This window comes from Plectropomus leopardus, chromosome 19, assembly GCF_008729295.1.
Source record: "Plectropomus leopardus isolate mb chromosome 19, YSFRI_Pleo_2.0, whole genome shotgun sequence".
Taxonomy (NCBI): Eukaryota; Metazoa; Chordata; class Actinopteri; order Perciformes; family Serranidae; genus Plectropomus; species Plectropomus leopardus.
This window is the reverse complement of record NC_056481.1, coordinates 22,310,349-22,327,203: the sequence shown is the minus strand read 5'-3', so window position 1 is coordinate 22,327,203 and position 16,855 is coordinate 22,310,349. Positions and strand designations below refer to the sequence as shown.

Genomic DNA, 16,855 nt, shown 5'->3' with positions numbered 1-16,855 from the left:
CTCAAATTAGCAGTTGGGATCATTAAAAATGTAAAAAAAAAAAAAAAAATTTAAAAAAATGTCCACACAACTATATTTATAACTCTCTTAATTATATATATAAAAATATGTTACAGAATTTTTTTTGATTATTTATTTTTGGGTTTTTTTTCTCTTTTTTTTTCTTTTTTAAAATAAATTTTTGCTTATTTCCATGTAATTTTCTTGGTTTAGGGTTAGGGGTTAGAGTTAGGGTTAGGGTAAGCCTTGCTAATTTCCTGTCCTAGCCAAATTTCTGAGCTTTCAAAGGGTTAATCAGTCACATGCAGTCTGTTAAAAAAACAACAACTATATAACAGATTTCTGCAGATATCAGACAATTAAATTTAATGATTTTTGTTAAGTGGCAATTTTGTGGCAGTTAAGACCTAACAAATTCAAATTTAAGACTATATAATGACGTTTAAGGCCAGATAATTATTTTAAAACCCTGTAAAAGTGTTTTATAATACATTATTAATGATGCTGGAAAGTATAAATCTGCATTTAACTAAAAAGATTTTCCACGATCAGTGAATCTGTCTATTATCCTTTGTTTCTTAAACAAAAAGATGCAATTCACTACCTTTATGAGGCTGCTAAAAGCATCTGCCTAATAAGTCATAAATAAATTTGGATCAGATGGTCATTTTCTTTTACTTCAACTATTTTTTATTTTCACTGCCATTTAACCTGCCAGTTACATTTCAAGGGTCCAAGGTGACATCCATAAATGCTTTCTTTTGTTCCATTAGCCTTCAAAACCCAAATATATTTAGTTTACACTCATATTAAAGAGAGAAAAGCAGCAAATCCTCACATTTCAGAAAGCAATGGAAGTTTGGTATTTTTAGCATGATACATGGGTTCTAGCATTTCTAGTATTTCAGCACCTTTGTAGGATTTTAAGACATTCCTAAGACTTTAGGATGTTTGTAGGATTTTAGGATGTTTCTTGAATTTTAGGATGTTTTCCGGATTTTAGGAAATCTCTAGGACTTTAACATGTTTCTAGGATGACGTTTTTAGGATTTAAGGACGTTTTTCGGATTTTAGAATTTTAGGATGTTTCTAATTTTAGGACATTTATAGGATTTTAGGACATTTTTATGACTTTGGGACATTTTGTAGATTTCGAGACATTTCCAGGATTAAAGGACGTCGTTAGGATTTTAGGACGTTTTTAGGATTTTCAGATGTCTCTAGGATTTGAGGACATTAGGGGCTTAGCTGGGACCTCTTTTAGGGGGTGTGGGGATCCTCCACTGACACCTTTTTAATAAACAAGATCTATTCTGATGCTGTTTTATGCACTCTGGCACCTTATATATACTAAAAGAAAACAAAACAAAACAATTCCCCGTGTGCATCACTTTATTTTCAATGTGAATTAGAAAATGGTTGTGGGGCCACCCACAACCCTATCAGGGGCCAGATTTGGCCCATGGGCTGCAAGCTGTATTACTGGTACAGGCCAATGTAAATACAACTTCCATATGCTAAAAAAATCAGCCAGGACTGATATATGTGTGTGTGTGTGTGTGTGTGTGTGTGTGTGTGTGTGTGTGTGTGTGTGTGTGTGTGTGTGTGTGTGTGTGTGTGTGTGTGTGTATTGCACCAAGTATTTGCACACGTGTTAACATGCATAGTTTATGCATGGCCACAAGCAGCCATGAGTGCTATGTCCCCGACGGGCAACACTCAAAAATCACCACAGTCTCTCTCCATCTCTCTCTCTGCAGCTGCCATTTTTCACACAAGGAGGCCCTCAGCATGGTGCGCGCAAGCCATGTGAATACACACATGCAAGCACTGTGAGAGCGTGGAACACTCAAGGGAATCGTAAAAGAGAGAGAAAGGGGGGAAAAGAGGGCAAAAAAAAAATACTACTCATGCATTTCTGCGTCCTCTTGAGGCTGGAGAAAGCATAGATGGAGATGCCACAGAGCCCGACTGCGGAGATGAGGAGGTGATGGAGGAGGAGAGGTAGGAGGTGCGGAGGAAGGGATGGGAGGAAGAGTGTGGGTTCTTCATCATGCAGAGAGATGATGTGAGCGCACAAAATCCCCCGAGGGCCGTTACTGGCATCTACGATAATCTTTCTTCAATTTATCTCTTTTAACCCCAGACAAGTAGGCAATATTTTTTATAAATGTCACCTAAATCTTGAAATCATTCAGGATTGTGATCAAGCACAAAGCACTTGAGATGGCGCTTAGATGCACGTAAATCAAACCACTTGCCTTTTTTTTTATTTGTTACATCTCCTTTTATTGCCAGCAACACGCAAAATACACACCTACACACAACCCTGCTGACACGAAAACACACAGCCATTCAGCGGTGAGGTCATCGCCGTCTGAGTCAGGCCTTATGGAGAAGCAGACAGCACTCATAGAGATTACTGTGGCCGCATGACTGACTAACCACACACACACACACACACTCACATAGGACTTCCTCCTTTACATGTTCAGAGACAGGATTGCTGCGAATGACAGACACACAGTTGTAGCGAACAGGAGGATGAAAAACTCCTGATGTAGTGTGACTCTCATTTTGTTTCGCCATGCATATGCTGTTTGTTAAAGAGCTGCTGCTCCATCTCGGAGGAATTGTAAAGAAAAAAGTCAAATTTCGCAGGCGGCGCTTGCTGGTGAGACAACAGAGCTTTTGATTCGACGGCACCAGGTTGAAGAAAGGAGTGCCTGTGGCGTTACTGCAGGGCAGATGCGGGAGAAATGAATGAGGGGGCATTTAAACAATGGCAGCCCCTGTGCCTGTGAGCATTTGCAGGCACTTTTCTGCATCTGCAGCAGTTCATTTGTATGTCTGTACACATCAGTCTGTTGGCTGCTTCACGGTGGGGGTTAATGACTTGACAACAGAGGTTGTGACCCTCTCGTGTCTTGGCTAAACCCCTCAGGCACTGGCACAGGCTTTTATTTCTACAGCAGTCTTATATTTTACTCAACTTTTGTCTAACCTCATCTTGACCCTGTATTTGTAAAATGCCTGAGTCTTTCAGAAGAAAATCATCAAGGTTTCTTCATTTCTAAAGGCTATTTTTTTATACAGCACGTGGTTTTAAGGGTGAACATACAATAAAGTTTACACATAAGATATTCCAATTGAATCTGTTAAATTGTGTCTGTGTATGGCTGCAATTTGTGTTATATTTCTTGCTGTCGTTGAGGTAGGGTTTCCCACACAATCATTTATGCGTGGCGGCCTGCCATGATCAAAACATCTACCTCCACACATTGATTTTGTATTTTTGGAGCTGGACCATTTATCAGGAGTGCTATTGGAATATATATACTGTGCGGTTATGCATTGCACCACACTGTCGAGGCAAAGACTATACTCTGGGCACAGACAGAGCAGCAGAATGCCAGGTGGAATGCAAGTGAAACTTAACGGTTATTTATCTAGCCTACAACTCAAACCTCTTAAACTGCTGTTGAGAAAAAAAAAGGAACTCAGACCTGCAAAAACGTTCGAATTTAGAGGGGACACAGAATGACAAAGTCATTTGCTTTTATTGAATATTATGCCTTTAAATCTTAACTCCAAACAGCATGTTTGGTTTGTTGAGTGTATTTATTTTTGAAAAGCGTAATCACAATCCCTTTTTTTTTGATACACAAGATTAAGTAGATTTAAATACCAAATAATCTGAGTACTTAATGGATGGGAACTTAGTTCCAGTTGAGAACTGGTACCACTTTGTTCAGACTCAGAGACATTAAAACAATTGGGTCAATGCTGATAACCTATACAGGCCAAGTTTTTTTAATGCACAAAATTCATCAGGAATCGATAAAAATTCGTACTGATAAGCAAAATCGATAATGGCATTGGTATCAATAAAATCTCGTCAATTCACATCCCTCATTATCATGCAATCTCTACAGCTCCTTTCCCACTATACAAAAAACACTACAAACAACACAACAATACACTCTAACATCTGACTTTTGTATTGAATGAACTGGTATCTTTATCCACCATGAAGTGTCATGTCTTTGCTCAAATTAACCTAAATAAATGAATACAGTACTGGCCTACCAATAACACAGTTTTTAAGAAGAACAAGGGGTTGACGTCATCAAATGCTGCACTTTGACCAAGGAAGTTTAGGACAACCCACCATTTATCAACAGTTCCAAGTTTCCAGCCGGTGACCTTCAAACTGTCTGTTTCAGCAAGCTGTTTCAAAGACACGTCAAGGAATTGACATTTTAGAGCAGATGGCTCCACAGAGAGATTTGAGGCCTGTTCTCTGTGATAGTGCATACATGAAGATATAATCTTAAAGTCACAATTTCCAAAAATTGTGTGCATAAGCAGGAGTTTGGGTTAGTGGAGGAAGCTGCAGTAGTGAACAGAGTTGGAATGTTGGTATAGATGAGTGGTCAGTGAGTAAAAGGTTATAATGATTGCGCTGCATACCTCCATGAATATAATTTATGCAGCTGGTAGCCAAGCAGCTGAAGAATGAGCCACTGAAAGTAAAGCATGAATGGAGCAGCTGATGCCAATCAGCTAATGCAAGTGTGACTTCAGTGCTCTGTCGTAACTGATGCAATGCATTCGACAATCTTTTACCCTTTTGCATCTGAAAGTAACACATATATGCAGGTTTTTTAAACGCACTATAAACAGGAAATAGAATCTTTTTGCACCAGACAGGAGCTTTTAACAGGGCTCTGCGGCAGACTAGGGGGCTTTTTCATTTTTCTTGTCAAGTTCAGTGGCATGAATGTGCTAGAAAAAAAGGAGCATGGAGCCAAGTGAAATGTCACAGAGGTATCTTCTTTTTTTATGTCAGTTACTTATTTAAATGGAGATTCACAAAGGTTGAATGCACTTTTGTCGACAAATTTGACAAGTTGACATTTGACCCTTGAAACCTGAGCAAACTGGATTGATTCCTTTTAAAAACATGAGAAGGTAATAAGCAACTAAAGAACAAATGACCCAAAAATTAGCAAGAAATTAGTAAACAGTACAAGAAAATTACATGAAAATTAGTTAGTTAATTAATTAATAATTTTGTATCCTAATTTTGTATCATATAATTATGATAATTATAAACAATTTTTCTCTAGCTTTTTTCTAAGTTTCCCTTAACATTTTTCTCATGCCTTTTAAAAATAATTTTCTAAATCTACTCATTTATTGCAGTTTGTGAAACATTTATGACCAAGTTGCTCATTGCCTTTTTTTCCCCTCTGTTTTTGAAAGAAATTGAACTAATTTGCTTGGGCTTAAAATGTTTAAATATTTGTGAGAGGCATCTGAAAGCAGCACAAGAAAAGTGATGTCACTCAAGGTTTCAAAGGATTAATTATCTTACTAACTACTAAACTAAACTGCAGATAAAACAATACAATGCATCTATGTAAAGATGGGAATAAAATTTTCAACTTATGCAGCAAACACATTACCAACAATTTAAGTAGCTCGGGCCAGATCTCACTTACTCACACCAGTTTTTATCTCAACACTTGCAATGGGAAATGCAGATAAGTTTTTGTTTTCTCCAACTTTCCTTAAAAAACATTGACAAATAGTCTGGAAAGCTATGAGCCCGCTGCCATAGGAGCCTGAACCCCCTTCCTATCTCATCATCGTTCCTGCTGTTTCTGCTGTTCGACAAACACCTTCCTTACACACCCCAGAGGACCGCTGAGGCTTCTCTCCGGTGGGAATTACTCGTTTGTGTGTCCTTAGCGAAGGACAGAACTACAACGCTGCTGAGCTACAGAGAAACCCTGCCGTATAAGCTCCCAGCTCAGCCTCGCAGCGAGTCTCATCTGAGCACACCAGCAGAGAAAAGATAGGGGGAAAAAAACGCAAAGGTAAGGAAGGGCAGAGTAAGAATGACTAAGCATTAAAAAAAAGGACAAATGATGTTGCCACTTTGTGAGTTTTCAGACAAATTACAGCAGGCTGTCTGTCTGCTTAATGGATGTTGTATCTGAGATGGGAAGATGAGACAAGGTTAAGGGAGGACAGACAGGTCACTGCTGATGATGTGATAGTCTTAGTTTACTCTGTAACCTGCAGATTCACATACAATAGACAGCTTTCATGTGATTTAATGCTGCAGCCATATTGGAGACCCTTAGCATTGCTTTTCTTGTTATACAGATTTGGTAAGTTTCTGTGGTGGGTTTGATGGGAGAAAAATTTATCACTGGTATATTTCACTCTATACGTGCAAATTGTTGCTTTGTTAGCGAATCACATTGAGGTTAACACATTTTATTAACTTGTTCAGATACATCATTCCAATTGACATTACCTTTCTAGGATGTTTAGATCTTTGATGACTGTCATCTGATTCCACCCAAATGCACTTAATTATTTGATGGGATGTCTGTAAGCCAATCACACTGTTACACATCATTTAAAGTGGACTGCAGTGGAGACACACCCTCTTTTTTAACAAGCATGGCCGACCATGAGGAAAGGAGGAAGAGCAAGGCACGTTTCAGTCTATTAATCATAATGTCGAAGTGCATAGTTTGTGTTTAAACTTTATTTAAAGTACACATGAGATGTTATACTGCATACACATGTCAAAATATCAAATATCATCTGAAAGATTTATAGCTTTTACTCAGAATCCGGTGAAATGGATAGTGGATCTAAGTTCACCGGAATATTAGAAAGAATTGGTCTTGATAAGGTTTGATAAGGTAATGAAATAAGGTGATAATGATACAAAACCTCAGAAATCGAGGATGTTTTTAGTCACAATCACAAAAACGAGTATATNTCAAATATCATCTGAAAGATTTATAGCTTTTACTCAGAATCCGGTGAAATGGATAGTGGATCTAAGTTCACCGGAATATTAGAAAGAATTGGTCTTGATAAGGTTTGATAAGGTAATGAAATAAGGTGATAATGATACAAAACCTCAGAAATCGAGGATGTTTTTAGTCACAATCACAAAAACGAGTATATATATATATATATATATATATATATATATATATATATATATATATTCAAGAAAAATAAATTATCTTACATTTTTTGTTGAAAAAAGTTATTATTATTGCCATTTTTACTATTTGCATGATTTCTGCATTCAGATTCTTCCTCCACTGGAATGGACATTAAAAAACCCCACCTAATAAAGTATCTTTAAAAAAAATGCTAATGATTTATGAGTGAATGAATATGAGTAAAAATCCAACATTACAATTTTTTTTTTTTTTGGGACATAATTGGGTTCTGACTTAAGGGTAGCAAATCTTTGCACATGTCCACCTTAAGACAGTTGAATTTAGTCATGCATCTTTTTCTCTTTTTCAGCCTTCCACCCACACTAAAACTATTTTTCTAGTCCAAAAGCTGAGCTGAAGTTGTGAGCGGCCTGATGAAAAAAGTGATTTTCACTTTTTGCAAATAAAAGTACATAGTAATAAACAATACAGTATGTGACGTAGTATATGAGCTGACTTTGTCATCGGGAAGTGGAGGGGATGCTGGATAGAAGCAAGATGATTTTTACGCAAGATAAAACCACTTTTTGAGACTAAAAAAACAACAAAACAAGATTCTGTCTTGTTTAGCATGACGTTACTGTGTTTCCACCAAGGACTACGCCACAAAAAGTGACCATATACCCACATGTGGTCACTGTAGCAGGCCCTTATTCCTTGATGTTATTTTCCTCTTTTCTCGTATATTTTAGCTGAATGTCACAGATCCCCCTGAGTTGACTGGAGGGTTACTCAGATCACTTGTTTCACAGGGTGTGGGGACTGACTCCTAATTAAGAATTGGGAGCATCTTGGTGCATTTCCCCTTTGGGCCAATCAGGGTTGACGACACCCTTACTGAAGGCTTATGAGAGGTGAAGAAAGGCACACACAGACACTCTGATCTTTCCTAAATCAAATGCAGACTTTATGTTGGCTGATGTTGTCAGCCAAAATCTCTTGTTTTGAGGCTTCAATGCTGTCTTTTGCTGTTTTAGAGTGATTTTGTGCTGTCTGAAACCTGCGTAGAGGGAATATTAAGGACCTCTTTTCACTAGGTCACCTGGATCTGGGCTGTAACGATCACCTAATGCCTGCAGGCTTTATACAGTGATTTTGTTAATTGGTTTATTTCATGGAGACCCAGTATAACCTATATGCCCATATATAAACCCATTTGGTTAATAATAAAATAACATGTTTGTTATCAAAGAGGTATTTGCTTATTACTGTCATTATTACGGAGGAATTTTTAATTGTGAAGATTCATGTGAAATTTGTCTCTACAAGTGAATATTTTTATATCAAGTGGTTTGGAACTGCTTTTCAAGTGTTTTTCCAACCACCTGAAATCTGGGGAATCAATACCGGAATCAATACTATCCCCATTTCAGAGATGGCTGCTAAGCTGCAGACCTCTGCAGACAACTGTTTGAGGCCAATAAACAACAAATGTGTTTCCAGCAGTGATAGTGTCATGGAAAGCAGTCGATTTTTTACAAGACATTTGTACCTTTCCAGTGGGGATTGTGTCACCAAAACCAGGGATTTTAAGCCAAACCATGATCTTTTCTTAACCAAGTGGGTTTTGTGCCTGAACCATGGAATTGTTGAAAACTAAAAAGAAATGTGAAGTTTAAACTCCGCGGTTTACAGACACATGCAGTGCCAATGTGTATTCTGGCAGTTGGGTTTCTGCTACGCCTTTAATTATTTAGAGATTCATCACTTGACCCCTGGTGTGTATTCCTACCCCCAGGTCAAGAAGCTATGGTTCATAATGTCACATAATCTACTAATGGCAAAATACCTCTTTATTTTTAACTTTATAATATTGCTGAACACCCCCCCCCCCCTCCCCCCATCCACATAAGATGGATGAATTATCAGTTTTTTTTATTTTTATTTCTTTTTATGACCTGGATGTCACATATTTAGAAATCACTCTTACACAACGACTTTAACAAATGAACCACTATGATTAAAGAATTCTATGACCTATGTAGTTTGAGAAATATAATCAGATTACAAACAAAGGTAACAGCCATCAGCCCCATTTAAATTGCATGAAATGTGACATTTAGCAAAATAAATAAGATAAAAATAAACCTTGACTGTTTTCAACTTGTTTTAATTGACTCATTATTGTATTATGTTGCTTTATTATCATTTATGATTTAAATATATATATATATTATTTACTAGATTATATTATATTATTTATTTAGTGATTGATATTGTACAAATTTAAATTGGTTTTTTAAAAATTTTTTTATTATGTATCCATGTCTCTCTTGAAAATGACATCTAGATCTCAGTGGGACTTACCTGATTAAGTAAAGGTTTATATAAATAAGTGATCCTTGGGTAATTAAGAAGATAATGCTAAAATCCATTAGCAATCATAGATACCTCTCCTTGCCTTACTGGCTCATCTTGATAAAGTATATGTCAATAGGTTTTCAGTGTTAAATCCACATACCCTTGCGATGTCCCGAGTAACCTTAGTTCACACCTATCCTCCATCGTACATGTTTTTCTCTGTACTTTGCTGTGCTGAGATGATTTGTGGTGTTTTGAGCTGTAATGAAACTGTGATGTTTCTTCGAAAAAAGCCACTGAGATAAGATCCTGTCCCCATCTGGGACGGAGCCGCCGAGCCAGCATCAATAATTCATATCTTGACCATTATGAGATATGAATTATGAGCCTGGGAATGCCTGATCTAGTAGCAGAGGGATGGAGAAAGATACGTTTGGTTGATGGATGGCTTTCCTAACCCTTTTCATGTGTGCAGCCTGAAATTTCCTGAAATGAGCCCAAACACAAATGTGGAAGAAAGCAGCTGTTTGATTTAACTTAAGTTATACTGCTGACTGACTACAAAGCAGCTTCAGAAGCAGTTGTGTTTGCATGCCTTGCTCAAGGGAGTCTGAGCACTTGTTGAGGGATAAGAAAGCATGTATGAGTCACTACACCAGCTGAGATTTTCCAAGCTGTGATCAATCAGTCACCCTGCAATTACCAGCTTCTCTGACTAGTTGGCAGCTGCTGCACAACACGGAACATCTGTCCCGACTGCGCTTCACCGAGGCTAAATTCGATTGCTGCAAAGGTGAAAGTGGCAAAACTGATGAACATTCTCAGCAGGGGAACAATCAGAGCCAATGCTGCCTCCAGGCACTGTGGATCATTGCAGAACAGTTTAGGTCAAATAAGGCCGTATGGGTATCGTAATTGTGCCAATTTTCCCTAAACAAGACCCTGGAGCCATGCAAGTCTGCAGCCGTCTCTGTGAGGCTGTACTAACGCACACTGGTGCTTTGAGCTAAATGCTAACCAGTGTGTGACATTGAGATAATTTACAGAATAAGTAAAAAGTTTAAGTTGCTAGTGTTGCCGGAGGGAACGTGAAGGGATCACTACAGTCAGCATGATGCATCCTCTGGGGACCATGAATATCTTTATGAAATGTTGATACATTATGTAGTTGTTGAGATATTTTACAGGATCGGTAAAAAAAAAGCCCACTGGTGATGCTAGAGGAAAAGTGAGGGGGGCACCACATTCAGCAGGATACATCCTCTGGGGACCATGAATTTCTCTGCAAAGTTTTGTTATAATCCATTGTGCATATTTTGAGATATTTTTTAAGGATAAGTAAAAACTTAAACTAGTTGATGGTGCTGGAGGTAAAGTGAGGGGACCATCTGAGATATATCCTCTGAGGAACATGAATGTTGGTATAAAAAAAAAAATTCCTCTCTTGTTCCTCTCTATTGTGTAGATGATGAGATATTTTACAGAATAAGTTAAAAATTGTAACTCCCTGGTGCTTGAGAAAAAGTGAAGGTATCACCAAAGTCAATACGATTCATCCTCTGGGAGCCATGAATGTCTTTAACCAATTGAATGGCAATCCAACCAATAGTTGCAAAGATAGCTTGGTCTTAGTATGAATAAACTGGCTATAGCATGAATTGCAGTTACGTAAGTAGGTCGTACTGAAAAGCAAAAGGCCACATAAAAATTTTAGATACTTTAAAGCTGCTTTTCAACATACACACACACACACACACACACACACACACACACACACACACACACACAACACAAACTCACACACATAAAAACTAACCATGCAGAGACCCATTTTTGTCTGCTTATTTCTCAACAAGATAACACCCTCTGGTCAAAATGAAATCCCTCTTCAAGTGTCCACTGCTCAGAACAAAGCTATCTAATTTTGCGAGAGCGCCTCCGGCTCCAAAAAGCTGCTCCGAAACAGCCAGTCCTCAGAGGAGCCGTAACCAGGGCCAAGGAACAGGCATCCTGGGCGGGCTGGGCTCCAATCACTGGGCGTACGGCCCGTACTGAAGCCTCTGTGGCCACTCACTGGTTTATTGCCATTTCAGTGAGAAGAAAGGAGGGGGGAGAGAGGATTAAAGGGGGAATGCATGGGGAGAGGATAGAGAGAGAGGATGGAGAGGTGAAGAAAGGGATGCTTAATGGAGAACACTGGTGAAATTAGTGCATGAAAAACAAAAGAATGCACACAGCTATAATTACAGAGCTGTATGGTGTTGCTGACAGTGTAGAACATGATGACACCAGACCACAACAGCAGCACACAGTGGACACACTAATAGCTGTGAAGAAGGTATCATAGTTGGCATGTTTTTGTGCACCCTCACACACCATGACAGACACACTCAGGAGTGTTTTATATGTTTATGGCTCAGGCTGAGTCCAGAGTCCAGTCTCTTAGGCCTTATTTTACCTGCAAAAAGGGTGTTTTCAGGTGTCCTGCCAGGCCTTTGTCATCAGATCTGGACCAAATTCACTCAGACTTGTTGGGTTTTGAAGCACCAGTTGGATAATCACAGCATCTTACATGCATTAACTGCAGATGCATGCGCAGGCTACATTAGTATCACTATCGCTTACCTGGATTGCCGCAGTCCGCGCACGTATCGTTGCCCGGTCTCGCCAGCACGTCTTGCAGGAGCCGGTTGTTCCCCTCCGGTTCCAGAGCCATGGTGAGTTTATCCGTCCAGCCTCACCGCGGTGGAGAGCAGCCTGCGCAAGAACATCCACTGCTGGAGTCAGACAGCCAGACAGACTGACAGACTGACTGCTCGATCACCTGTCACCTCCAATCTCAAGTGAGGAGGAGGAGGAAGACTGGAGACAGAAAAGACACTGGAGGAGACTGAACGATCCGTGCCGGTGCTGGAGGAAAAACTCTCTCTCTCTCTCTCTCTCTCTCTCTCTCTCTCTCTCTCTCTCTCTCTCCCTTCCTCTCCCTCTCCCTTTCTCTCTTTCTCTCTCTGTCTCTCTCTCTCACTGATAGCTTTATTAGTGAGTCTCACTGACTGCATATAATCAAGCTTATATGTTACCACCACCACCTCCTCCTCCTCCTCATTCACTCCCTCCCCTGCCTGCCTGTCTGTCTCCTCTCCCCCCTCCACCCCTTCTTGTCAAATCTTATGAAAGTGAGACATCCAGCGGTGGACAACCACAACACATTTAAGTGCGCATCTTGACTTGTTTAAAATAGTTTGAAAAGTTAGCCATTATATATAACAACAACAATAACAGTGACTCACAATGACAATAATAATGTAATAACATAATAATAATAAAATGTAACATAATCCATTTTAATAAAAGTTATATAGATATAAAAACACATCAATGACTAACAATAACAGTAACATAATAATAAATAAAAAAAATAAAAAAATACAATAAAAAAATATTTTTTTATATTTTTAACATACATTTTAATAGAACAGTTATATAAAATATAAAAAAACAACAAAAAAACAACAATGACTAACAATGATAATAACATAATAAGTATAAAAAATAAAAAAAAAAAACAACAACAACAACAATAATAATAATAATAATAATAATAATAATAATAATAATAATAATAATAATAATAATAATAATAATAAATATAAACAAACTATTTTTAAAATTAAAATATTATATTATAATATAATGTTTTGTTTTGTTTTTTTGTATAATATTTGTATAATATTCCATCAGTAGGCTTTATTCTGCCATATTGTGCATTATTACTAGGATTTCTCTCTTTTTGAAAATTAGAATTCTGCTATTATTTCTATTCGCAGGCTCTCTGGTTCTCTTTTATCAGAATGTGTGCAGGAGATTGTACGTTTATGTTCAAGTAATATTTATTTTTTTTCAACCAGTTTCATAAATAATCATACAGATAACATGAAATCCTACCCCTTAAAATATGAAACAAGTATTTACTTCCTCTGACACCTTGTCAGGCATGGAATACTTAACCTGTTTTATTTACTTAATATGTCTGCTGGGTATTTCTTTCTTACTTTTTAAAAAATATTTTTTTTATATTTTATTTTTTGCATGTTCGAAATTAATTTAAATCTAATCAATTTTTTTTTTTTACATATTAACAATGTAAATATAATAATATACATTTTATAGCCCAATAATACAGATCATAAACTTGCTTCAAGGGGCTTGATACAATTGTTAGTTTATTATGGACAAAATAACAGCCAAGTGTATAAAATTACTTAATAATCCAGAGCTCGATCATTTTTGATGGTTATTTGTTGTTTCTTTGTTAAGTTATTTTTAGACTTAATCGAAAACCCGATCGATCATCATCAATTCGTGTCAATCGACTAGTAATGTCTGTTTGTTGCGACAACAACCCGATGTAAAACACGACGTCATATTCATGCGACAACAGAGTGCTATTGCCTTTCCTTCTGTTGTCCACAGAAAAGTTGCAGCTTTTTAACTTCGGGCTCTTTATTTATAAGACAAATATGTCCACCGCGATGAATTTCAGCTCGAAGAGTTTTAAACCTCGGGCTCCTGACAAAGGCTCGTTCCCTCTGGATCATTTTGGTAGGATGAGACACTCAGAGACACTCACACTGTCCCGTTTGTCCCGGTGTGATAGATTATTCTGCTCTGAGAGCTCCTCTGTCTGTGGCTGCTGTTTTAATTATCGGTGAATTCATGCAGAGACAGACTGTATAGCTGTTAAACAGCACCCTGTCCACGTGTTTCATGTAAACACACAGCTGTCCTTTCAGGGTGAGGACAGAACAGCTAAGGACGCTACCTGTCCCTCTCCTGTTGCCGTAGCTCGCGTTACAAAAAGACTCATTTGCGCTAATTTTAATGTAGAGAAAATCTTGGTCAGCTCTGTGACACTGAGTGATGGAAACAGTGGTTGAGGAAGTATTCAGATCCTTTATTATGTAAAAGTACTAATATCAAACACTGAAAATACACTGTTAGTAAGTTAAGTGAGCTATTATCAAGAAAATCTACTTAAGTATTGAAAGTAAAAGTAGCCAATGCAGAAATATCTTATACACAAACAAAAACCTTCAAAATTATTCAAAATAAAATTAGATTAACTTTCTGTTAATGCGCTAATTGATGAATAGACTGATTATTGGATTATTGCAGCTGGGCTTTTATAAAACTATTTGCTAATTTAAATTTTTAACAAAACACAATTCATATATATAAATCTTTTAAATAATTTTTAGTTGTTTATTTAATTAATTCATTTACTTTTAACCTTTTTTTTTTTTTTTCTCAACAAACAGAAAAAGGCATACAGCATATTTAAGTCACATACCAGCTCAGATACCCATAGGGGCTACAAATAAGGACATTAAAAAGAGATTTTTCCTAGAAAATTGAAGTAAAATAACTTTTTAAAAGTGTTCATTACAGAGGAATTATGTGTAATTTAGTGAGCTGAGGATCTAATGGATAAACAAACAAAAAAAAAACAGAAGGGGGGAGAGTTATTCTATGAACAGTGTCCAGTATGACCTTCTACAATTGTTGTTCCTCGATAGAAACTTCAGAAAGATTAGATGCAGCTCCCTCCAAGGAGATGGCCTCCAGGAATGCACTGTGGGATTGTTACTTTTACTGAAGTTAAAGATCTGAGTGCTTCCTCCACCACGGGGTCATTGTAACACACAAACTGCCATACAAAACTCCTAAATCTTTAAACGTATGTTAAGCATGCTGAACGTGGCTTATTATTTCAGGAGAATGTAAAGCCTTCAAGGAGACGTTTATGAAATGCCTGCGAGAGAACAACTTCGACAACTCAAAGTGCCGACTGCAGTCCAAAGACTACCTGGAGTGCCGCATGGACAAGTAAGACACCTCATTAAAAATCCAGCCTACGACTCTTCGAATTGTCATTGTCGTTTTTTCATCAGAGCTCGATCATGTCCTCATGATCATGTGTTTTCCAGTCAACTGATGGCCAGGGAACCTCTGGAGAAACTGGGATTCAAGGACCTGATAGATCCTCCTCCCAGCCAAGCCGGCGGAGACACTAAACCCTGATGACACAAGTCCTCCAAAAGCACGTTAAAGGTAAAGACTGCTGAGAAGAACGGCTTCAGGGACTTTGAGAAATCAGGTCTACAGGAGGACACTTTGGTTCGCCTTCGGGCCTCAGTTTGTTACAGACAACAAACTAATTGTATCAATCTTTTGTGTACATAAGATATAATTTATAATATATGGAGATGCTATTTTGGCTTGTGAATAAATCTTTTGTGTTTATTCTGAGTGTAGATTGATTCCTGCATTTGATACAATCCAAATGGTGACACCTGCTGGCAAAGTGCAGGTATCGTCTTGCATTTTGTGTGGATGGATGTCTTTTTTTCCCCCTTAAAAACAGTGAAATGACAAAATCCACTTTCTATGTTGAAATTATGTATCCCTGTGTTAATTGAATGTGATAAATATTAAATATGTGCAAGATTTTTTTTTAATTTAATGTAAAAAAAAAGAAAAAGCTGCAGATTTGCTTTGCTAAAAGTATTTAGTGCAGTGGTATGATGCATGTGTGGATTCAAAACAAAATAGCTTAAGCATTACTGGATGATATCGGCGCTCTATGCCACAAAAGAAAAAGCTGTATCAGGTTTTGCTTACACAGGTAATAATTGTTAGCAGGATAAATTCACTGTTGGTCTTTTTGCAGGATTTAATCCACATAATAAAAAAATGACTATACTTATCCTTTAATGATACAGTAAAGGAAAAAAAAAGGCATCTTAACAAAGTGAGTGTGTTAACATTTATTTTTTTATTTCTATTTTATTTAAGCTTTGTTATATTTTTCTAAATGACAAAATCCTTCACAGATTTTTGAGGTTTGTGTAAATGCACATCTACAGACAAAACTCAACATCTCAACATCATGGAGAAAGGTTATATAAGACTTTAGTTTAAAGAGTCCAATAAAGACACATAGCTAATATCTTGATATGTATTAAAACAATGGGGATTTTTAAGTTGAAAAATAAGAATATTAAAAAAAAATTGTGCTGATGATGCACATGCACGACTCTCCCTCCACCTTAAATTATTCATGATGCATCATCTTCATTTTTGCTGTTGAAGACCTTTCAGTAGCAGCATATCCCTCTCTGTGGAGAAAAACAAGTAGAAAATTAATTAAAAAAAAACAACACACATTTAAGGAATTCACATCCCTTTAATTTATGCTGCATTTGATTTGCTGCAAATGCACAATATCACTTATCCAGGGAATATGGGACAAAATAAAATTGTTAAAAATTAAATTAAAAATTGCCTTTCAACACCCTCAACACACAACACAGTATACCAATTTGTTTTTACTTTTTCGATTTAATTGGTCTTGTCTTCTCCTGCCGTGTCCAATTTTGCACTGTCCTTTTGGTCTCACACATATTGTTGTCCCTATCATGTCTCTCACCTGTCTTGTGTTGTATCACGCA

General features: G+C 37.3%; 2 protein-coding genes across 4 annotated transcripts in view; one reads left to right on the top strand and one right to left on the bottom strand.

Moving 5' to 3' along the window:
- Positions 1-12,249, bottom strand: part of LOC121959189 (arf-GAP with dual PH domain-containing protein 1) — a 36,371-nt gene extending 24,122 nt beyond the window's left edge. Inside the window, exon 1 of one of the 3 annotated variants that reach the window (XM_042508401.1) lies at positions 11,970-12,249. In XM_042508401.1, coding sequence (XP_042364335.1) covers positions 11,970-12,060 — 91 coding nt within the window. In that variant the 5' untranslated portion in view covers positions 12,061-12,249. The remainder of the gene's footprint in view (positions 1-11,969) is intronic. The other 2 variants (XM_042508402.1, XM_042508403.1) reach the window with 2 other exon arrangements.
- A 1,526-nt stretch (positions 12,250-13,775) lies between these two features.
- LOC121959249 (cytochrome c oxidase assembly protein COX19) lies at positions 13,776-15,647 on the top strand. Its single transcript, XM_042508476.1, has 3 exons — positions 13,776-13,946; positions 15,119-15,230; positions 15,332-15,647. Exons 1-3 carry the CDS (start codon positions 13,865-13,867, stop codon positions 15,423-15,425), a joined length of 288 nt encoding a protein of 95 aa, XP_042364410.1. The 5' UTR covers positions 13,776-13,864; the 3' UTR covers positions 15,426-15,647.
- Positions 15,648-16,855: the final 1,208 nt, after the last annotated feature.

Excerpts from the sequence above, each read along its gene's own strand:
- LOC121959249 (XM_042508476.1), top strand. The coding sequence starts at position 13,865 with ATGTCCACCGCGATGAATTTCAGCTCGAAGAGTTTTAAACCTCGGGCT. Across the intron at positions 13,947-15,118 it reads GTTCCCTCTGGATCATTTTG|GAGAATGTAAAGCCTTCAAG; the intron begins GTAGGATGAGAC and ends TTATTATTTCAG. Across the intron at positions 15,231-15,331 it reads CTGGAGTGCCGCATGGACAA|TCAACTGATGGCCAGGGAAC; the intron begins GTAAGACACCTC and ends TGTGTTTTCCAG.